The 25,336-nt window shown below is 37.9% G+C and overlaps 1 protein-coding gene and 1 non-coding gene across 3 annotated transcripts in view; one reads left to right on the forward strand and one right to left on the reverse strand.

The window, feature by feature from the left end:
* CRYBG1 (crystallin beta-gamma domain containing 1) overlaps window positions 1–25,336 on the reverse strand; it is a 225,633-nt gene that overhangs the window by 104,877 nt on the left and 95,420 nt on the right. For both annotated transcript variants that reach the window (XM_060419523.1, XM_027972398.3), the window contains exon 2: window positions 24,124–24,262. In XM_060419523.1, coding sequence (XP_060275506.1) covers window positions 24,124–24,262 — 139 coding nt within the window. The remainder of the gene's footprint in view (window positions 1–24,123; window positions 24,263–25,336) is intronic.
* TRNAL-CAA (transfer RNA leucine (anticodon CAA)) lies at window positions 19,272–19,344 on the forward strand. The gene has a single exon. It is a non-coding gene; the product is annotated as a tRNA-Leu (tRNA).

Consider the following 25,336-nt stretch of genomic DNA (forward strand, 5'->3'; position numbering starts at 1 on the left):
GTTTTCATTTTTAATATTCCCTTCCTTTCTTCAGAGATGGAATTAAAGCACAGACAACAAATATGATATGCTGATAGTTAGCTGTCATGTCGCCTTAGACTCCTCTTGGCCGAGAGTGACTTTAATTGGTTTTGATGATTGACAGTTTTGAGGAGTAAGGCTCAGATCTTTTGCAAAATGAGCCTTTCTTGAAATTTGGTGTTTTTCTTATGATTAGACAGGGGTTATGGGTTTTGATGAAGAAGAATACAGAGGTCAGTGTTATTTCCATCATATTATATCAAGTACATACTGTCAATATGACTTATGGTTATTGATGTTGACTTCGGTAAAGTTTGTCAAATTTCTCCACTGTGAAAGTACTCCTTCATCCCCTTCCCTTAGTATACTCTTTGTAAGGAAGTCACTGTGTGGAGTGGGGGTAGTATGCTTCCCCTCCTCAAAGGTGCAGTATCTTCATAAATTTTTGTAATTTTTTTTTTTGGCATAGGAGCTTTGTCTCCTCTCCTCCATTTATTTATTCATTCACTCACTTATTTCTTTCAGTACAGATACAACAATATTTATTTTATACTTTGAGTTATAATACAATGCTGCTTTCTTTATTTTTTGCTCAAATTTTTCCAGTTTTGGCTGTTGGGAACTATTTGGCTGTTGGTAGTATTTCAGTTAGCTTCTAGGATCTTTTAACATACCTCTTTTGGAGAAGGCAATGGCACCCCACTCCAGCACCCTTGCCTGGAAAATTCCATGAACGGAGGAGCCTGGTAGGCTGCAGTCCATGGGGTTGCTAAGAGTCGGGCATGACTGAGCGACTTCCCTTTCACTTTTCACTTTCATGCATTGGTGAAGGAAATGGCAACCCACTCCAGTGTGCTTGCCTGGAGAATCCCAGGGACGGGAGAGCCTGGTGGGCTGCTGTCTTTGGAGTCGCAGAGTCAGACATGACTGAAGCGACTTAGCAGCAGCAGCAGCAGCAACATACCTCTTTTAGTGTGCGCGTGCATTTGTGTGGCACTTTTTTTTTTTTTTTACATTCCAAGTCTTGTATATTTTGTGCTTCACTCCTAGAATCAGCCACTTTCTCAAGAAGCCCTGGTTTGTTTTATTGGAGAACGATATTAGAAACAAGATCTGGGTTCTAGGTGTACTTGTTGCTACTGAGATGTCATTGCTTCTAGGCCCCCTCAGCTGACTGGGTAAGAAAATCTGTGTGTGTGTACTACCTGGTGTATATACAAACATGTCTAAATATTTCCATGTGTAACTATCTGTACCTGTATTAAGCTAAATATGAGTTCATATTAATGTTGAAATCAGCTTTTAGTCCAGATGTAAGGTGGGAAAGTAGGGAAGGTATAGAGGGAACAAGATTGCCCAGAAGTTGGTAACTGGTGAATGGTGTGGTGGTTCATTATGCTTTTCTCCCAACTTTTGTATGTTTTAAAATATTCATGATAAAAATTAAAAAAAAATAACCATTAGAGAATGTAGTCTTGGCCTCTCTCCAAGCCCATTTACTCTTCTTTTATACAAGGTTCTAAAGAGCATGGTTAGCTAATTTCCAAACATGTAACTAATCGCAACACTGTAAGTACTTTAAAAGATTTTTCTTAAGTACACAGTGACAAAAGAAATGACAAGTAATAAGAAAACTTCTAGAAAAAGCCATTAAGAATAATACAGGAATGATAATTTGCTGCAATAGCAGACAGAATGATATACTTCAATATGCTATCAGAACATTATTACATTTCCATAAAAAAGCTGTTATCCATAATAGCCATGCTTTATCAAGAAAAAAAAGCTAAATAATTTCAGCATGTTCTGTTTAAATAAGAAAAATGAATGAACATATCTTCAGATGGTTTTTATTCAAAACAGTAAAAAAAAAAAAAAGAAAATTCCAACTGACAAGGATAAACACTAAGTGGTCTATAAAACTCAGCTGTCTAGAGCAACTCACTTCCCAAAGGTCCAGACAGCCAAGTACCACAATTTAGGCATAGACATCCAGTTTCCAAAATATCTAAGTAACATATTTCCACATTCAGTATTCATGACAGTCTCAAGTTTATCTTAAAAAGAAAAAACATAATTCAACAAAATCAATTCCTACTCTGATAACTCTTTGAAGGAAAAACATTTTTTCAAATTCCACTTCTGATTAAAGATATAAAGCAGATATCTTATGTTTGCAAAGTTTTTTATTGAATACTGTGACCTTTTTCTCTCCCCGCAAAAAAGAAGCTAAACTCATACTGATATGCCTTGTGTTCACAGAGTAAGTATATTTTGCTTAAAAATATCCTGAACCAGTAAACACTTTATTGGTCAGCCCATCTTGTTGAAAGAAATGTTTTGACAGTTACTATTAAACCAGACCAAAAATAAGAGACAGAGAGTAAAATACTTTCTTTTTGTCTATTCTGTTAGTTATTATCTATCTGTTTATTCTATCCTTTTTGTCTATGGTATGCAAATAGAGGATTCTTTTCTGAGAGTCTGGCACACAGAGCACCTAACAGAGCTAAAACACACTTTGGGAAGGGAAGAGGCTCCTGTTCACTCCTGACCCACACCTCGCTTGTCACCTGCTTTTTAGTGCTGTTGTCTCCTTGGGAGAGTAATTTGCTTCAAGAGACTGTGTCAAGCACTTGTTTAAGAGGACTCTTCCTGGGGTATGATGTCCTAGAAATTAATCCCCAAGTACTTTTCACCTATCTGGTAAGGAAAGGTTTCTGCGCTCATTTGAATAATATACAGAGAAGATTAAAAATAGAGATGATCCTGTGGAAATATGAACAGTGAATCCAGGTCCGCATCACCTATCAGCAGGCCAGGCAGGTACTCTGAAATGCTTTCAGGGAAAATCCACTCATTGGTATACATGTGTTCCCATTGGTATGCATCTGTTTTCATTGCTCATTCATAGCTCTGCCATTTTTGATACTAGGATACCGCCTATAAGGTCAAGATTCATCTGCTTTTTGCTTACAGGATTTACCAGAAACATTCTGGAAGGAGAAAGCAAGTTTCCTGTTCAACCCTGCTCACTGAAAGCCAATATAACCTTTGGACCTAAGAGATATCCTCAAAAAGCTTAGTTCAAGTAACTTCTGTCTAAAGACTAGAAATCACAGGATGCATTTTCCTTCCATTTCCTCATGCCCATGTCCCCTCCTCCAGCCCCAACCAGGCCAAGTAGAAAGCAGCTTCCCATCATGAAGAAAACCACAAGGGTAGGGCCAAAATACTGCAAGAACAACATGTATTTGGGTCATTTCCATCTGACTGTGTTCAACAAAGTAATACATTGATTCTATAGTGCAGGAAACTCAAGTTCAAGAATTCCAGGACTCTCTATTAAGCCCAGACTCCAAGTCCACACTACTTGGAGTCTGGGCACAAATAACCCCTTGCTTTTCCTTATTTACCAAGCAGAGATAATGATACCAACTCAGGTGCTCACATATGAGCTAATTAATGATTACACCGGCTTAACTATAAAGAGGCTTCCTGTATAGGCAGGTAGTATGTCCCTTTAGGAGTGACACATGGTAATTATACCCTGTGAGAGCCCAGCAGAACCACGTCAATCACTGAGGAAGGTGATCTTAGTAGACCCACCCCATTTCTTTATGACTACATACTTGTTTCTTGGTTTTCTATTTGAGATTCATCCTTTTCATGGTGCAGAATTATTTTATTAATATTTTTTGTTAAGTTCTTACCTATGACTGGCTTTCAGTCACTTCAGAGCTTTGTGTTTATCAGGCTTCAGTTGAACAGACTGGATAAGAATGACTATACTAACACCTTGGGGACAAAGGGAAGCTCCCTGTCCCTGAAGAGAGTTCAGACATGGCCTGGAAGCATGAGTGCTGCACACACGCACACTCACACACACACACACACCCCATGGCCCTCCCATCCCCAGCAGCACATGTGACAGCTTACTATCTCTATATGGGTAGACTCCATGGGCCTCCATGGGGCAGAGCTGCCAAAGCTGTTTGTTACAAAACTGGATCCTGACCAAAAATATTGATATTCTGTTATGTAAGATAGCTGCAAGGAAAGATTTTTTTTTTCCCCTTTTGATGCCATTAATTAGGGCAGAGGATGGGAAGGTTGTGACACAAAGGAACAAAACAGGTTTCAGATCTGACTGCCTAGGAAACACTGTAGGGACAATCTCAAGTTACAGAACAGTAGGAAAGAGAAGCAGTGTCCTGTACGTACAGTGTCAAACTGAAATTAGTAAATCATAACAAGATCCTACTGTATAGCTCAGGGAACCCTACTCAATGCTCTATGGTGACCTAAATGAGAAGGAAATGCAAGAAAGAGCAGCTATATGTATACATATTGCTGATTCATTTTGCTGTATGGTAGAAACTAATACGACACTGTAAAGCAACTATATTAAAATTTTTTTAAAGAAATTAATAATTTGGGAGAATGGCATTGAAACATATATAATATCTTATATGAAATGAATCGCCAGTCCAGGTTCGATGCATGATACTGGATGCTTGGGGTTGGTGCACTGGGACGACCCAGAGGGATGGTACGGGGAGGGAGGAGGGAGGGAGGTTCAGGGTGGGGAACACGTGTATACCTGTGGTGGACTCATGTTGATGTACGGCAAAACCAATACAATATTGCAAAGTAATTAACCTCCAATTAAAATAAATTTATATTAAAAATAATAAAAAATAAAAACAAGAAATTAATAAATCAAATAAAGAAGACTGAACAAAGTGCTCAATACCTACTGTTAGGGAGTCACTAAAAAACAAAATGGGCTAAGGAAGTTAACTTGAAAATAAAAGGTACAGTGAAACATTTAGTCATTCATTCAACAGACATTTATCAAGTACCTAGTGTGTGCCAGACATTGTCTCAGGAAGGTGGTCAGAAGAGCAAACAATAGGCAAAGGGTTCTGCCTCACAGAGTTTATACTGTAGGGGAGAAAGATAGAAAATAACAGGCAAACAAATAGGCAAAAAATATATAGCAGTATGTATTATGCAGATAAGTCATGAAAGTTGAGATGCTGATGACTGGCCCTTCTGCAGAGGTGACACTTAAGCTGTGAAAGACAAGAAGGCACCAGTCCTGTGGAGCCTGGGGGCAGTGAGTTTCCGGCCAGGCAAACAGGTAGGGTCTAGTTCTCAAGACAGAAAAGGATTCAGCACAAGTACTTCCTCAGTGTGGCTGAGGTAGAGCAAACAGGGTTGGGGGGAGGGTGGGGAGTCTGAGCTGAGCAGGGGCAGGGACCAATTCAAGAAAGACCTGTAAACCTGTATAAAGAACTGAATTTTCTTGGAAGAAAGATATTTGCAAACAAAGCAACCAACAAGGGATCAATCTCCAAAATACACCAACAGCTCATGTAGCTCTGTGTCAAAAAAATAAACAACCAAATCAAAAAATGGGTAGAAGACCTAAGTAGACATTTATTCAAAGAAGGCATACAGATGGTCTAAAAGCACATGAAAATGCTCAACACCACTAATTATCAGGGAAACACAAATCAAAACTACAGTGAGTTATCACCTCACGCCAATCGGAATGACCATCATCATGTAGTCCACAAACAACAAATGCTGTCGAGAATGTGGAGAAAGGGGAAACCCCCTACACTGTTGGTTGGGAGTGTAAATCGGCCCAACCACTAGGGAGAACAGTATGCAGGTTCCTTAAAAACCTAAAATCAGAACTATCATATGATCCAGCAATCCCTATTGCTGGGCATCTATCCGGAGAAAACCATAATCCAAAAAGATACATGCAGCCCAATGTTCATTGCAGCACTATTTGCAATAGCCAAGACATGGAAACAACCTAAATGTCCATCAGTAGAGGAATGGATAAAGATGTGATGCATATATACAATGGAATACTAATAAAAAGGCCATAAAAAAGATATAATGCCATTTGCATCAAAACGGATGGACCTACAGATTATCACAGTAAGTAGTCAGGCAAACATTGTATAATACCACTTGTACGTGGACTCTAATTTTAAAAAATGATACAAGTGAACTTATTTATGAAACAGAAACAGACTTACAGATATTGAAAATTTATGGTTACCAAAGGGGAAACATGGGGAGGAATAAATCAGGAACTTGGATGAACACATGCGCACTACTATATATAAGATAAATAACTATTAAGGACCTACTGTATAGCACAGGGAACCTTACTCAGCATTCTGCGATAACCCATATGAGAAAATTATCTGAAAAACAATAAATATATGTGTGTGTGTGTGTGTATATATATATATATATATATATATATATATATATATAACTGAGCAACCATACTTCGATAAAATTTATCAAAAAGAGACCTGAGTTTTCTCCGTGTGAAGGAAGCCATTAGAGAGTTACAAGCAGAGAAGTACAATAGTAGGATGTGATTTATGCCTTGAAAATATGACACTGCTGCTCTGTGCAGAAAGAATGGTGGGGGTAAGAGTGCAAAAGAAGGGGGCAGAGAGACCAGTAAGGAGACAACTGCAGTGTGGCACTTATGCCCCTAGATAGTCCTGGGATAACCACTTGCTCACTGTTGGGATAACCAATGACAGCTGATCATTTTGTGTGCATCACTTCACATATCACATCTACATGTCTGCCAGGACATATGAGAGATCCTACTTTCTGGAAAATTACAGATCACATTGAAAAACAACAGAGCCACAGCCAAACAGTACTCTGCACATCTGGACTATAGATTTATGATGCTTTACTCATTCTGGCCCTTTTGACACCCTCGGTTTCCTGCTGACTTCCTACCATGCTTTTATCAGTGATTATGCCGAAACCACATAGTTCTCAATCATCAATTCTCCCCAAGACCCACTTTTTTGGGGGGTGGGGGTGGGGGTGGGTGGGTAGTGACTTTCTTTCTCTACAAAGAGAAGTGAAACTCTTCAGCAGGAATTCCTTCTTCTGTTAGTTTCACATTCTGATACCCTGTGCCTAGTCTGTCTCCCTTCATCTCCAAAACTATGGTCCACTAGTGCTCAAGATCTACCTCACGATAAATTTATACCTCCCCAAAGATTCCCTTATTCTGGAGTACTTCTACTCTAGCCCCTTCTCTTTTCAGCTTCTACAACTGCCTTGGCCTATCTTAGCAAGCAAACTTTCCCTCTGGGCCGCTACCTCACTGACAGTCTCTCCTTAATCTTCCCCATCCATTCATTGCTGTCTTCAACCTGTAAATAAAACCTCAAGGTCCTTTTCTAGCTGCCAATGCCCATTCTCCTCTACTCCCATAATCTTCAAGAACTCTATGAATTCAGCCCTATCCTTCTTTTTTGACAAATCCACTATCCCCTTCAACTTATTTATTGAATTCCCTATCTCAATTTTACTTTCTACTTCTGTGAATTATAATGTTTCTCCTTATTAAGTTCAATCATTCATTCTCTCATTATTTATTTGATTTTATAGATGACTCCTAGTTATGGATGATTTTGTCTTATCCCATCACTGGCATTCTTTCTTCAAACTTTTACTACTGGTTCACAATCCCTTATGCAAAACCCACTGGGGCCAGAAGTATTTAAAAGTAAGAATCTTCAGATTTTGGAAAGGTAGCATCTGTGTGTACCATAATAGATTAATACTTCTGCAGCAAATATGTATAATAATTCACTGTAAGTGGGATGCTGCTGTTAACTTGCTAAGTCTGACTCTTTGCGAGCCCATGGACTGTAGTCCACCAGGCTCTGCTGTCCATGGAATTCTCCAGGCAAGAATACTGGAGTGGGTTGCCATTTCCTTCTTCAGGGAATCATCCTGACCCAGGGATTGAACCCAAGTTTCCTGCCTGGCAAGCAGATTCTTTACCACCAAGCTACTGGAGAAGTTGTAAATGGGATAATTAAAGATAATAAACTGCCTCATAAGAGTTTAGCTTAAATTTTTCTGCCAAATGAATTTTGATGTCAATTTACTAACAAAAAAAAAGAGAGAGAGAAAGAGAAAAGAGAAAGCAAATTAAAACAACTGAAAATTTTCCATTCTCTGATGGTAGTCCAAATCTATTTCTCCATACTGTCTTATGATTCTGAAACTTTCTACCTGGTTTTCAAGTTACTACTTCAAAGATGACCTTTTCTAAAAAATAAATCATTTTTCCTTGCAAGCAGTCTTCCTTTCTAAAGAACTTCATTTGTCACCAAGGAATACCATTTTTCTAACCTCCCAAACTAAAAACCTGAAAAACTTTCATTCCACCCACTTTTTCTCCTACATGCAACCCGTCATCAGATCTCTTGACTTCACCCATTAAGCAGCCTCTAAGTTAATACAAGCCCATGCTGGTTTCAAAGCCTCCTGGGCGGTTTCTGAGATTTCAGTCCCCATTTGTGTTCACAGGTTTCTACTCCCCTCAACCCTGCCATTCTATCACACCAGGAATATCAATGCCTCTACTTCTGAAATAGTACATTCATCAGGAATGCTTCTTTGCTCAAGACTTTACAACAATTTCTCTGTATTTAAAAATTGGATACCACCACATACTTATTCCTGAAAAAAAAATTCTACTTCCTAAGTTTTCTTTCTGTACCATTCTCTAACCAAATACATTCTGCTTTGCTTAATATATCATCTCATATGTTTAACTATCACCTTGATTCTAATGCCTTTCCTAATTCTAAGACAGGACAGCACTGAGTCAAATGTAATTGATATACTGGATGTTATTTATCTTAAATAAAATCAGTTTGTCATTTCTTTTAGGCTGGTTTTAAGGTAAGCTGTTGGTAATTTGTGGGACTGAATTAGTCAGTGTATTTCCAACAATTCCCTTTTCATTCCCTTCCATTTTTGTTGAAAGGAGAAACTCCCAAGGTACCTCATTAACAAGCACAAAATGAATAAATAAATAGCACATGTACCAAACATAAGGAACAAAGGATAAGCCACTGGCAGAATATTAGCATTAAAACTGTGGGAGCACTAGGGACGTTTAATGAGCCTTGAATGAATGCTGAGTGCATCAGTATTTGAATCTCTTTCCTTATTTTGTATACTTTGACCTTTTCCTGCTTCTTTTCTTTCCTCCTGTAAGCTACCTGCTAATTCTGTCATTATTATTTATGCTGTGAAAATATGTGTTGTTCTATTTAGTACTTTAGATGACTGTCAACCAATATTTACTCACAAACTTCATAATATTTGCTCTTTCAAATATCATTTTTAAAAAAGGTGAGGGTAGAGAAGACAACTCATTGCAAGATCAGCTAACACCACAGAAAGTCAGAATATCAATTTATTCAACTATCACCATCCCCCCAACACACAATAACTCCAACCTGAATATCATTCTACACAGTGACTTCATAAATGACCAGAAGGAAGTAATTAAGAATATCTTCACCAGATTTGTAGATAAAACTAGATATTCAAGGTTTCTATGCTCAGATAGATAAGAATGAATTTCAAAATAATTAATTAAATTTAAGAATGATTTTTTACAAATGAAAGAACATTTGGTAGGGACAAGCAGCTTATTCAGATTTAAAAACTAAATACAAGGTGTAATAGACAAATTGGCTAAGCACAAACAGAACAGAAAAGACATATATGGGGAGGGCAGTGAACATATAAACAAGTCAGTGAGAGCAATGTAATTAAATTTCTCTTAAAAGGCAATATGATAATAAATTAATGCAAATGTTACAGACATTAGAATTAGACAAACATTATCAGTAATCTAGTCCAGCTGTTTTCATGATTTTATCAACAGTAAAGCATTTTATTCAAAAGAAGTGATAGAGGAATTTAGTCATATAGAAAACAAACATATCAATAAGTCAGCATCTCTGAATGAAGACAAGGCATGAACCTTGCAGGCCTGAGTTCCTCTCCCATCCAGCTTTCCATCCATCCCCTTCTTGCTGTTGTAGCCTCCAGGGCACCTCAGAGGATCCCAAGAGCTCTACAGAGCACTGTCTCATCCAATTCTCATTTCCTAATTTATAAATTAAAAGCTGATGCCCAACAAGGATAAATAACTCACCCAAGATAACACAGTTGGTCTAAAGCAGAGCTGAAATCAGAGCTCTGGTTTTGGGCTAATAATTCTGTATTTATAATTCACTTTTCCAGTTATTGCAATTATGGGTTTTGAGTGTCTTCTATACCACAGGCACAGCATTAGGTGTAAATAAAATGTGAATGGGAGTAGAGTAGTGGAGAAGAGATAAAATTTCTGAATAATAATATGAAGAAATCACTTGGGATATTATAAAACTCCATGAGAACATGAGAGACATCAGGCAATATCAACTGAGGATTCAGGGAAATTTCACAAATGAGATAATATTTAACTTGAATTTTAAAGATGAATAGATATTGATCAGGCATAATTTTTTGTATTCACAGGTACTTACTAGATTACTTTAGCCGGTTTGGACTATTGCAGTTTTAAAATAAAACAGAAAATCAAAGAGGTCTCTTTTTAAAAGGTATTTATCATTGTAATAAATTGTCATTTTGTAAAATACCCCCAAAACTCAATATTTTGAATTAACATATACACTATGATGAAACTTCACTTAATTGGTAAACTCACAGAAGTTAATTATTAGAAGTATTTTGATAGTCTCTTTAGCTATTTTGGAAAAAGCTTATGAGAGAACCCAAGGGCAAGTCCTCTGCACTGGTTTGAATATTATCACCAACGGACTTCCCTGGTCCGTTAATGCTCAGACAGTAAAGTGTATGCCTACAATGCAGGTGATCCGGGTTCAATCCCTGGGTCGGGAAGATCCCCTGGAGAAGGAAATGGCAACCCACTCCAGTATTTTTGCCTGGAAAATCCCGTGGACAGAGAAGCTTGGTAGGCTACAGTCCATGGGGTTGCAAAGAGTCAGACACGACTGAGCGACTTCACTTTCTTTCTATTATCACCAGCAGGGAGATGCTTTAATTTGGGAGTTTCACTATCAATGACAGATCAGTCTCTACTTCCCTCATTTTCTAAATTGGTCGATCTTCATTTTAAGATACTATTAAAACAAAATCAACTAGTAAAAAAATTTCCACATGATTTGGGATTCTTGTTCAGATTATCTTGATGTGTTAACAGCACATTCAAGTTTCTAAGATCTACATTCAAAGTCAGCAAGGAATTAGGTGAGATGGCCTACTGTTAACTGAGATGACCGAGGTTGCCTTGGAGCAATTCTCTTAGGTTCTAATTATCACAATCACAGAGATCTCTCACAATCACCTGCTACTCAAAGGCTCTAAGCGCTTTCAGTTAGTGTTATCTTGTTGTCCTCCAGTCACAAGGTTTTGTTTTCCCCCATGTTCTTCTGAACATCTTTTCCATGTTGCTGGTTAAAAGTCATTAAAAATACCCCCTGGTAGCTGATAGTGAACCACTAATTAGCAAAGGACACAAACTGAAACATTGTAAAATTTTGACCTCTCTATTGATGATGTTTGACTAAAGCTTCCAAAAACCAAAGTCATTATGTACAATGGCGGAGAGATATCAAAGCTCTACTAAGAAGAAAAGACAGTAAAATCAATAATCACGGGACTAAGCACAGAATAATGAAAATATTAAGTCCCTTCTCTTCAGACTTGAATATAAGAAATGGCTAAGAGATCCATCTGACCAATATGGTCTGCAGAGCACTAAACTTCAAAAGTTTTATTCCATCTTCATTTGCTGATTTAGCATTCAGATAGTTTTCAAAAGTCCGTGTGCATGTGTGTGTGCAACACAGAAGCATAAATATATGTATGTATATACACACAAACACATATTTATACATTTAAATCTATTACCATTTCAATAGATTATGGGTTACACTCTAATCAGCATCTTGAGGGAAACAGCAGGTCAGAAGTACGCACGGCTTGCTTTTCCTAAAGCACATTACAAAACTAGTCTGACATACACATTCTATACATTCCATTCCAGTAGCTTCAGAGTTTTCCTGGGCAAAACAAAGCAGATGTATAATATTACAGGTGGAGAAGAGGGGGATGAATAAGCATCAAAGGCAGGCTCATGCTGGCGGGGGCTGGCTACCCTACATGTTACAAAGTAGCACAGAAAATCTACTGAAGCAACACACTGACTTTTACAAGCAGGGACTGGGAATAGTGAGTGACCACTGGGTTTAAGACCTCGAGTCACCTCTCAATTTTAAGACAGCATCTCCTGTCAAATTAGGTACACAAAAAGCAGTTCTGAGCAGTTGATCCAGACTCTTAAAACATTCTCCTGCTCAAAACACCTTTATATGATTTAATATCTGATTCAATTACTAACTGCAAATAAGCTCAGCGCAAACAAAAGTGGTTTTGGGGAGAATGTGAAGCAGCATGGTTCTCTTACAGTGTAAGGAGTTCTAAAAAGCTTAAAGCAGGGAGGACTGTCCCAGAGAACAGTGTGCAGCAGGAGCTACCCTCACTGGCATTGCCCTTCTGAGTAAAGCTTTAACCGACTGCAAAACAAACAAACCAAAAATGCTTAACACTAAGAAAAAGTATCTTAGTATGTGAATAAATAGTGCTCTAGATACTTTCAAATATTTAAGATGAACATGGCATTAGCCTAGTGAAACAGTAACACATTCCCATTCACAATCATGTAACCCATGCTCAATTGTTATTAAAGAGACATTGGACAAATCAATGATTCAGAAGGATTCCCTCAGCAAGGACTTACCTCAAGATCCCTGGCATAGTACCTGTTTCTAGAATTTTCATATCTATTCCGGGAGGCAGAGTATCTGTTCCGAGGGTCCACACTCCTGCTGCGATTGTTGGCACACCCATCGCACCTGCCACTGCCACAGCCACACCCACAGCAGGTTCGACCCCCCATCGAGGTTCTGGATCGGACCAGTCTTCAGAGTTTCCTCCGGACAGAAGTAGTAATTGCAGAAGAAGTGGGGTGTCTAGAGTTACTTAAGCAACCAGATATGATTCCAATTGGCCCAAATGTCACTGAGCGTAGCCAGAGGGCTTTGTTTCTGACTAAAGATGGATCCCCAATGAGGGATTTCTGATCAAAACAAATATTCTATGATTAGAATATTCAAAAGAAGACAAAGCCCTACATTTTCATCTCTACAACCAAAATGATGTATGATCCTCTCCTGATGTCTTCAGGAAAACAAATGAGCATCACTGGCCAGCCACTCCTCTTTATTATGGGAATGATGTCACAAGAGTTTAAGTTTCGCTTGCACTACATTAGCTGGTAGGAATTCAGTTTGAAATTTAAGGATGCCAGGAGAACAATAACTGTAATTACTACTTACAGAGAGCTCTGTATATGCCCTGGGCTTTACAATCATTAACGATTTCTTACAAGACAGGCATGCTGGTAAGGATGACTATCAGCCAGGGATTCCTGACAGAACTAGAAATAGAATCCAGAAGGACTTTAAATGTTCAGTCCTTGGTAGTTTGAATCTAAGGCTGCTGTAAATATTCTAAATTGTAAGTTTAAGAAATTCATTTGAACAAAGGGACTGAAAGACATGCAGGAGTAGAACTGGATTGAATGAGAGGGAAAAACATCTCAGGGACTCTTCTGAGACTGTCATTTAGTTCCACTGCATGAATGACCACAAAGTATAATTTCAGAAGCCCTATTCCTGTTCCCATCTCCTCTGATACTCATTCTCTAGTAAGAGCAGGGAAGCATTTTGGTTTCTCACAACTTAACAGTTTCTCCTACACAGAACTCCCAACTCCAAAAACAAACAGCAAATTTAAACCCTAATTGGATAACCAAACACTAAATTATTTTTTTAAAAGAATGCAAAAGGTTCAAATGTTCCCTGTAAAAACAATTTTTATCCATTTTGAATATCAATGATTATCACTTTGTCACAGTGTCGTAAGCAAGATAAACCCAACACATAAATGAGCAGAAGAACATGAAATGAGCAGAAAACATGAAAAGATAATTCACTGAAGAAATGCAAATAGCCAATAAATGTAAAAAAAAAAAGTTTAACCTCTTTCTTAATTGAAGAACTACAAGTATAAACAATGAGATGTCAACAGAATGGCAAAATGAAAAAGATCAATTACATTACATCAATTACATTTATAAAGTGGTAGAAAAATAGGCACATTCATTCACTTTGGCTGGGAGCTTAGGCTGATAAAAACTTTTTATGGGTCATTTGACAATATCTGTAACATCTAAAAATAAGTGTGCTTTTGATTTAGTAATTTCACTTCTAGAGAATTTATCCCATAGAAATAGTGATCAAAAAACCCCATAGAGATGGAAATATGTAAAAAAAAATTTTTTTAAGTGCAGATAACTTTAATGTTCATAAAAATTGGTTAACTAGAGAATAGTAGAGTCATTGTAATAGACATATGGAATACTACTATATTCCATACTACATATGGAATACTAATTGTTCAAAAGAGGCAAATGCATAGATACTGATTTGAAAAGGTGATCACAAAGACTGCTTAGTAAAAAGAAACGAATCAGAGAACTGCATACAGTATAGCTATGACAAACCTAGAGAGCATATTAAAAAGCAGAGACATTACTTTGCTGAAAAAGGTCTGTCTAGTCAAAGCTATGGTTTTTCCAGTAGTCATGTATGAATGTGAGAGTTGGGCTATAAAGAAAGCTGAGCACAGAAGAATTGATGCTTTGAACTATGGTGCTGGAGAAGACTCTTGAGAGTCCCTTGGACTGCAAGGAGATCCAACCAGTCAAACCTAAAGGAAATCAACCCTTAATAGTCATTGTAAGCACTGATGCTGAAACTGAAGCTCCAATACTTTCCACCTGATGTGTAGAACTGACTCACTGGAGAAGACTCTGATGATGGGAAAGATTGAAGGCAGGAGGAGAAGGGGAGGACAGAGGATGAGATGGTTGGATGGCATCACCAATTAAATGGACATGAGTTTGAGCAAGCTCTGGGAGATGGTGAAGGAAATGGAAGCCTGGCATGCTGCAGTCCATGGGGTCACAGAGTCTGACACTACTGAATGACTGAACAACAATGCAGTATATGATCCCTTCTGGTGGAAAAAGCATGAATAAACTAACTCTATTTCTATAAATGCATAACAAAAAGCTTTGAGAGGATATATACCAAACTAGCTACTTTCAAGTGTAATGGGAGAATTTGTCTTTATTTTGAATGTTTCATATTCTTTGATATTTTTTGCAATAAACAATATTTAGAAGAAAAATAATGAATATATTACCAAGCTTTAAAACAAAACAAAATAAAACCTGACTAGAGACAAAGCTTTATAGGTTACAGGGAAATGGACTGGCTAATATATACTAATATGTTTATTTATACATATGTAAATAAACAGCACCCATAGTTATTACCTCAAAGGAAGACAACACATGTACTTGGTGTATAAAAACAACAACAACAAATCACTCATTGATTTCCTGTTACCTCCTCGTGACTATGATACATTTAAATGTACAGTATCACAGATAGCTATATACAGGCTTGATTTTCCCAGAGCTAGCTATACACAGGCAATCAGTCTTTTTCTTGTAAGATCAGATATTTAGGTTTTAAGAGAAAAAGAACTGGTATACCATGTCCTGCTTTTGTATCACTATTCTTAGGATACTAGAGCAACATTCTCCAGCCTACAGAAGACCCAACATGTGAAACTTCTTATGCAGAAAAGGCAGCTCTTGCTACATCCAATAATACCAAGCTTTTTCAGAGAAAAAATGTTCCCTATGCCACCATGATCCACTTTGATCTTTGCAACCCCGCAGCCTACGTGCTGAAGAAGGAAGGTGGAGTCATGCTCTGGAAACAGTCACATTGCCTTTCTGCTGCTCACACGTGGCTTGCCTACATATATATACACATTCGGTGGACTTAAAACTCTGCCTTTGAAAGCACAAATAAAAATTCAACCAAACTAGAGCTGAAATGCTGCACATTTGCAACAGCATTGTTTTCTACTACCTTTTATTACGAACTGACGGTATTTCATTCATGCAAAATTTATAGATAACGTTCCAGCCATACAGATGCAGTCTGACCCTGAGGGCCTCCTAGTCTGATAAGGAAAGAGACTTGAAAATCAATATGGTAAGTGCCGAGTTCGTGATACATCCATGGTAAATGAACATGCTTTCCAGGGCAGGGATCACAAAGAAAGAGGTGTTTGAGCAGGATCTTAAAGGATGAGAATTTTGCAAGTAGACAAGTGGAAAGACTTCCTAGGCATGGGAAAGATTATAGGCAAAGGTAGTAGAATGGTGCAATAAGAAACTTAGAACAACCTGACATCCCCTTGGGCAATGCAATCAGGATTGGTACTATTTACAGCAAATCAGAGAACCATAAAAAATCACACATGCATTCCTAAACCATTTCAGTGTAACTTTAATCACATATTTTGAATTTTGAACCATTTGAAAGTATTGCCTATTCAAAATTTTTTGAAGATGAAGGGATGAATAGGTATGACCTTTACTCACAATTTAACTTAAATCATATCTATTCATTCCTCTATCATCAAAAAATTTTGAATAGGCAACACTTTCAAATGGTTCAAAACTAAAAATATGAGAAAAAACACAGTAGGATGTTTCCCTCCCACCTGCATCCCATCTGCCTCTTTTAAGTAATTATCACTAGTTTTTCATGTATCCTTTCATAATTTCTTAATGCATCTACAAAGATATATGTGTATATTCCAATTCCCCCTTTACACAAAATGTAACATACTGTAAACATTGCTCTCTATGTTGACTATTTTTTTGCTACCAGTATATTTATTTATTTATTTATTTATTTTTGGCCACATGGCACGCAGTATCTTAGTTCCCCAACCAGGGATCAAACCTGTGCCCCCTGCATTGGATGTGTTGAGTCTTAACCATTGGACCTCCAGGGAAGTCCTTCCTAACAGTATATTTAGCCTTTTAGAATAGTACTTATAGAGCACAGGAAGAATCCTGCCATGCAGCCAGTACAGACAGGGTCCCAGGGTGGGGTGGGTAAAGTGACATCAAGATCTGATAGACAATATAAGCAGAGATCTGGGACAAGGTAGTTCTAAGGCCCAGCAATCTCTAATCACACATGCAGGTAAGATGAAGTGCCACCAGGAGTGTCAAATGCAGTTTTGGAAGGGATAGATGATACTCGTAAGTCCTTCAAGGAAGTCATTATTGGGAAAGACTTAACTTAGTAAGTAAATACCTCATTCTTAGGATTAGCATTAGGGAGTTGGAACTCAGGATTTCAAAGGTCTTACTTCTTGCAGGATAACTTCAGAAGGGCTCTGGGTGGCATTAGTAACCTGGGTGATCTAAGACAAAGTGTAGGAGCCAAGTGACCAATGTTAGTGCACTGTGTCCTAGGCCAGCCCAATAGTGGAGAAGACCCAACACTGGGCACCAGGGGACTGGGCTGAGTGGACAAGTCTGAGGCCTCTTAAAGTGGGAAAGTGAAAGTTGTTCAGTTGTATCCGACTCTTTGTGACTTCTCCAGGCCAGAATACTGGAGTGGGTAGCCTTTCCCTTCTCCAGGGATCTTCCCAACCCAGGGATCGAACCCAGGTCTCCGGCATCGCAGGTGGATTCTTTTCCAGCTGAGCCACAAGGGTAGCCCAAGAACACTGGAGTGGGTAGCTTATCCCTTCTCCAGTGGATCTTCCTGACCCAGGAATCAAACCAGGGTCTCCTCCATTGTGGGAGGCTTCTTAAGTAATTCATATTTTGAACTTGGTCCAGTCTAAGAAATAAGTTAAATCTGGGGATTGGCCATCCAGAGGAAAATTGGTTGGCCACATAGAAGAGCTAGGGAGAGAGAGAAAAGGGGGAAATGATGGGGTTGGGAAGAGAAATGGGACCTTGCCTCTCAGTGTGGTCAGCTACCTGAGGAACATGGTAAATGTTAGGAAATGTTCTGTCCTCTTTACTACCTGAACAAATGCTTGTTGAACTGAATTGTTATCCGTATTGACTAAACTAGAATACCCAGGGTGGAAGCTGGAAAACACTCCCCCTTGACAATTATAAGATTAATTGGGTGATGAAAAAGCTGTCAAATGTGATGGTGGCAGAAACACCTCTGAGGTACTTGAGACTAAAGCAAATATCTGTCTGTTTTGGATGATTTGGGAGCAACCCAATCGCAAGAGTGAGATGAAAGATTCACAGATGTCTTCTGAATGATGGCTCAGAGAAGCATAGACAAGAATCAAAATCTGTACGTGCGACTACTAGAGGAGCAGCCCTGATTTGGCAAAATTCCTTCTGTTCTATAGATTATAGTTACTTTGGTTTGGGGGTGCATGGCTTACTTTTTCTTTTAAAAAGTATGTATGCACACACTATACACATGCATACACACAGGCAATGGGAAATAGAGGCTTTATCCAAGTTCAGAATAAAATATCCAAACGGTTAAAAAAAGAAAAAGCTTTTTCCCCTTAACCAAACAATTGCTGTACCCGTTTATTCCCTTTAACTTGCTTAAGTTTGGCTCCAGAATGATTGAAAATGTGACAGTATCACTTATCATAACTATTGTTCGAGAAATTTTCTAGATCAAAGAAAGTGATTAGAATTGAAGGAAAATTAAGAGATTTTCCTACTAGAGATCACTGAAATTCTCATTAAGGTAATTACCCTTTTTGATGCTGCTATTCTTTTGATGATGGTATTCTTATTCTTTTTTTTTTAAGAAACACTTTAATTAATAAAGGGTTTACTATATCCTTCTACTTCTCTGTGTATTCATTCTATTAATTTTTGAGAGTTTGAAATTGAAACTTCACCTAAAATCTTAATTCATCTACTTTAAAAAATAATTGTAATTATATAGTGGCATTATATGTAACCATTATATGTGATATGTTCTAAGTCTTTTGTACATATATTTCATAATTTAAAAAGTAAAAATAAAAGGTATTCTTTCACATCCCAGAAATATCCTTATGTAGTAGAATTAAGACATTTTCATTTACAAATGAACTAAGTAGTAAATATAAGAAGTAAAAAAATACAGCAAAAAGATATATTAATGTACAAGGTTAATCCTTTCTTACATGCAAAGAAAGAATTATTGAATATGATTATCATAGATGATATATGTTTTCACTTAATGATACCGCTTTCTTGTGCTTTTCTCTCATATGAAAAGTCTATTACAAATATAAATATTAACATAAATATCTACTCTAAAGCTGACTAAAGGTTTTACGTAGCTGTTTAAAGGAAATATTCCCTGGTGGCTCAGAGGTTAAAGCATCTGCCTCAAATGCGGGAGACCCAGGTTCGATCCCTGGGTCAGGAAGATCCCCTGGAGAAGGAAATGGCAATCCACTCCAGAATCCCATGGACGGAGAAGCCTAGTAGGTTACAGTCCATGGGGATGAAAAGAGTCAGACATGACTGAGCGACTTCACCTTCACCTTAAGGGAAAAACTTGTTTTGTGTAAATAAATAAGATCCTTGGTGATTTTTCTCATATAAGATTTAAATTCTAGTAATATTCTGCTTTGATTTGTGGTTGTGCTCTTTTACCTAGGAAATGACAACCCACTCCAGTATTCTTGCCTGGAAAATTCCATGGACAGAGAAGCCGGGTGGGCTACATTCTATGGGGTTGCAAAGAGTCGGACATGTCTGAGGACCCACAAGCTTTTTTTCCTAGCTGATGTATATACTCATTTGAGAGGCAATATTATCTTAGTATTTAAAAATCCATTTCCATTTATACAAGCAGGTAGAACAAATGTCTTCTTTTAATTAAAGGATTCAATACAATATTGTCAGCTCTAAAGAAAGTCTAAGGAATTTTAACAACATGTTAAATAAGTAAACAAACACAATAACAGAGTGTGCGGAACACATAAAGAGAATGAATAAATCTTAATTGTTTCTGGGAAGACACATGGCTTAACTTCAGTGCAAATATAAACTGAAACATTTATATATATAGATAATTATAAAACACTGGTGAAAGAAATCAAAGAGGACACTAATAGATGGAGAAATATACCATGTTCATGGATTGGAAAAATCAATATAGTGAAAATGAGTATACTACCTAAAGAAATCTATAGATTCAATGCAATCCCTATCAAGCTATCAACGGTATTTTTTCACAGAGCTAGAACAAATTATTTCACAAATTGTATGGAAATACAAAAAACCTCAAATAGCCAAAGCAATCTTGAGAAAGAAGAATGGACCTGGAGGACTCAACCTGCCTGACTTCAAGCTCTGCTACAAAGCCACAGTCATCAAGACAATCTCTTTAACAAGTGGTGCTGGGAAAACTGGTCAACCACTTGTAAAAGAATGAAATTAGATCACTTTCTAACACCATACACAAAAATAAACTCAAAATGCATTAAAGATCTAAATGTAAGACCAGAAACTATAAAACTCCTAGAGGAGAACATAGGCAAAACGCTCTCCAACATAAATCACAGCAGGATCCTCTATGAACCTCCCAGAATATTGGAAATAAAAGCAAAAATAAACAAATGGGATCTAATTAAAATTAAAAGTTTCTGCACAACAAAGGAAAATAGAAGCAAGGTGAAAAGACAGCCTTCTGAATGGGAGAAAACAATAGCAAATGAAGCAACTGACAAACAACTAATCTCAAAAATATACAAGCAACTTATGCAGCTCAATTCCAGAAAAATAAACAACCCAATCAAAAAATGGGCCAAAGAACTAAACAGACATTTCCCCAAAGAAGACATACAGATGGCTAACAAACACATGAAAAGATGCTCAACATCACTCATTATCAGAGAAATGCAAATCAAAACCACAATGAAGTACCATTTCACACCAGTCAGAATGGCTGCTATCCACATCCACAAGCAATAAATGCTGGACAGGGTGTGGAGAAAAGGGAACCCTCCTACACTGTTGGTGGGAATGCAAACTAGTACAGCCACTATGGAGAACAGTGTGGAGATTGCTTAAAAAATTGCAAATAGAACTGCCTTATGACCCAGCAATCCCACTTCTGGGCATACACACCGAGGAAACCAGAATTGAAAGAGACACGTGTATCCCAATGTTCATCGCAACACTGTTTATAATATCTAGGACATGGAAACAACCTAGCTGTCCATCAGCAGATAAATGGATAAGAAAGCAGTGGTACATATACACAATGGAGTATTACTCAGCCATTAAAAAGAATACATTTGAATCAGTTCTAATGAGGTGGATGAAACTGAAGCCAATTATACAGAGTGAAGTAAGCCAGAAAGAAAAACACCAATGCAGTATACTAAAGCATATATATGGAATTTAGAAAGATGGTAACGATAACCCTGTATGTGAGACAGCAAAAGAGACACAGATGTATAGAACAGTCTTTTGGACTCCGTGGGAGAGGGAGAGGGTGCGATGATTTGGGAGAATGGCATTGAAACATGTATAATATCATATATGAAATGAATCGCCAGTCCAGGTTTGATGCATGATGCAGGATGTTTGGGGCTGGTGCACTGGGATGACCCAGAGGGATGGTACAGGGAGGGAGGTGGGAGGGGGGTTCAGGATGGGGAACACGTGTATACCCGTGGCGGAGTCATGTTGATGTATGGCAAACCAATACAGTATTGTAAAGTAATTAGCCTCCAATTAAAATAAATAAATTTATATTAAAAAATAATTCAAATCCCCCCCCCAAAAAAAACACTTGAAACATTTGTCTGAATAAACAGATATAACTTAGAGAGCTAGATCAACTCTGGGATCTTAAGAAGAACTGATGGCCTTCTGCCTGGGAAAGATACCAAGGGTGATGCTGATACAATTGCCTAGTAAATCTGCTGAATCCTGTAGGAAATGCCCAGGCTCGTTGTAGAGAGTAGACTAAGAAGAATTCTTTGAAAGGTATGGGAGGCACCCTGGCACTTACAGTAGGTATGAATTACCCAGAATCTACATGGAGCTAATTTCTGTTTCTCAGTAATACTGGTCAGACTGGTGGTATAGAGCTGTACTACACTTCTGAAAATGGCCTAGTTACACATCTCAGCTATGATCTCAAGAGACATAAAATTGAGAACACCATCAGTAGGCAAGAGAGCACTATGCCTCTTCTTTTCTTCCAGTCCTTATAGAATATGCAGATGAGAAAGATCCAGAGTCAGACCCATGAGGGATGAAGGAGAGGGAGAAAAAGGGGGAGGGAGAGACAACCGGCAGATCCAGAAGTGGACCTGAAAGCCTGTTCTTCCTGTTGTGGGCATTTGACCATTTCTGAGCAGGATGGTGTGGTGCAGTGCCTGGCTGACCCCATTTCAGGAGACACGTGGAGACACTGTAGCCGGAACGACACTTTGCCTAGCCTCCCTTCTTCAAGTTCCTGCCTGTCTTCTATCTGCCCTGGCTCCCTTCCTACACTGGGTGCCCATTTCATCCATTTCTGGTCCCTGGTGTCTGCCTTTCCTGGGTGTTCTGCCTGGCCTCCTTCTCCCTGCCAGCCCTCCTTGACTGTATCCTGGGACAGCAAGCAAGTGTCGAGAGAGCATGTCTAGACAGAGTGGGAGTATCGTGAAGAAGACACGGCTGCTGTTGAATTGTAGACCAAGGGAGGAAGTACCACAGACCCTTCACAGTCATCCCTCTCAGGGAAGTTACTTTTGGCCCAACTTTACGTGCTGCCACCAACTGTTTCCTGGACTTCAGTAAATATCATGAGATACTTAATGACATGACACTTGCAGAATTATAATTATTAAGGGAAAAATATAGAAAACAACTCAAAACTCACGGCCAGTGACTGGATTTATCAGGTTTTGTTTCCAGTTACAAACTGTTTCTTATAAAGAAGAACAAAATGTAAAACCAATTTGAAAGTACATATAAATTATAGTAAGCCAGGTTACTTAATTTTTTAAAGTTAAATTTGATTTTTTCATTTCATCATTTTATAAAACTTAATTTTATACTTCTGGTACTCATTGATAAATTATGCTATTTTGAGTTAGAAAGTATTTTCTATGAATTTCTCTACCCACTTTTATTTTCTAATAAACTAAAATATGAGCTTATGATATCATCATGTCTTTTTTTCTTACAGCTTATCACCAAGGATATTTTTAAAATTTTTTCATTGTGGTAAAATACACATACATACAATTTACTATCTTAACCATTTTAAATATACAGCTCAGCAGTCCTAAATACATTTAATCCTAAATACATCAGTAGTCCTAAATACATTCACAGTGTTGTATATCCAATCTCCAAATTTTTCATCTTGCACTAAGTAATTGTTTCACTTTTAATATACAACATTACTAAAACAAACTCCTTTGGGGAGGGGATTTCTTTCATGACAAACTATCTCTCATTGCTAACCCTCAGTGATCTTCTAAGAAGTTGTAACAAGAACTGTATTATACAGCCTTCAAAGTCTGGCAGCTAAACCAGCTCTCACACTGTGAGTCAAGACTTTATTTTATCTTGCTGCTTGCAGGCAAGTGCACAAGCCATGTCCTTTCATGGGTAAAAGGATGCAGTTAATAAGAATATACTTTTATCTCCCACCTGGGGGAAAACTTTTAAAGCGATGTAGTTAAGTTAGAACTTAACTTTTAAAGTAAAATAAAGTTTCTTTTACAGAAACACAATTAAAAGCTTCTCTTAAAGCAATATAGTTGTTAGAACTTTCTATGCAAACATCTAGATATTAAAATGTAACTGCTGATAGAATGGTAACAACTCTAAATGCCTTACAGTAGGAAGGAAATGTAAGTAAATAAAATGCTTTTTATGGGAAAGAATCACTGTTTCCAAATATTGATATCATTTTACTTTGTATATCTTTGAGTTAAAGGTATATGAAGGGGAAAAGGCAGCAAAAGGCACCCATGACAACCACACAGAACTTCTGAAGGCAGCAAAGAGCAAAGGTTCAAACTCTTCCTTTGATCCTGATTTATTATCACGGTGCTTTGACATGTAATGACCTTTTAACCATCTACGATCTTTTTAACTATGTTTTTCAACCAGACAGGTGTTATTTTACACTGCTTTAATTCAGTAAAGTGTTTAGTCCCAGGAGTCAAATATCGGAAATGAAGCATTACCTTTTTAAAGATTCCAGACTCTGTAGGTGAAGCACCAGGCATCTCACAGGTGGTATGAAAGAACTGGGACTCCCCGCAGTATAGTGTACATTCTTCATACTCTCCAGCCACACGTGCTCCGTCCACTACCTCCAAAGCTCTGTAAAGAGTGGAAACAACAACTTCTCAAGAACACTAAAAACACAAGAGGCTAAAGGCACACTTCCCTCTGTATATTTCCAATCAGTCAAAATAATGAATCATTCTTCAAAACCTACAAAGAATTGTAGATAACTTGGTATTCTCATAGCACATTTATAAATAAACTTTGCTGACTTCCCTATGTGGCTAACAGAATTCTTTTAAATCCTGTGCAGAAAACAAATTGGAGACAGACAGTAAGTAAGTAAATTGTGAGATGGCTAGACAGATTTTTATACGAAAGCAATACAAATTCATTTTATATTTGCTTGGTTGCTCTGCTGTCATTGCTCTTAAGGAAAAAAGAAAAAGCATTTGTATGTTTTTTGAACTCTGGAAATAAAGTGAAAACGGATTCCTCCCAGTTAGGGGAAGAATCTAGGCTATGCCAGGCAAAGGAATCTGTTCTCAGGATTATCATATTTATTAGATTTAAAAGCAATGGAAACCAATAAAGGCAGTGTTTTAGCAGACACTGGTGGTTGCCTAACCTCAAACCATTTCCTTTATCCAAACCCAAAGCCTAACTGTCAAACCTCCAACATACATTTTCTTTGATAACAACTCTGATTTGTTCAGATAGCTATTTTCCATGTGCTTCAGAGGAAGTTGCTTCTTGTCCTGGTAATCAATCATGATTGGTCTAATCCTGGAATCCCCTCACCAGGAACTGACTAAGACATAAGCCCACATCTATCTCTCTAGCTGATACCATCACATTGATTCAGGTCTCCCTGATCCTTAAAGTCTTTGTATTTACTTAAGTAGTCACTCAGTCATGTCTGACTCTATGAGACCCCATGGACTGTAGCCTACCAGGCTCCTCCATTCATGCGATTTTCCAGTGTTTGTACTTCACCTTATATCTCAGGCAATTCTGGCCACTAGATGTGAGGGACATCTGTTGAAGGAATCATGAGAAGGTCTTTCTCTTAAAAGACAGTTTACAGAAAGTAATAGTCCTTCCCTGTAGGCCAGTATCATGCCTGTATGTGATGAATGTGACCGCATCTTGGAATCAGGAGTGGCATTA

This window comes from Ovis aries, chromosome 8 (genome assembly GCF_016772045.2).
Source record: "Ovis aries strain OAR_USU_Benz2616 breed Rambouillet chromosome 8, ARS-UI_Ramb_v3.0, whole genome shotgun sequence".
NCBI lineage: Eukaryota > Metazoa > Chordata > Mammalia > Artiodactyla > Bovidae > Ovis > Ovis aries.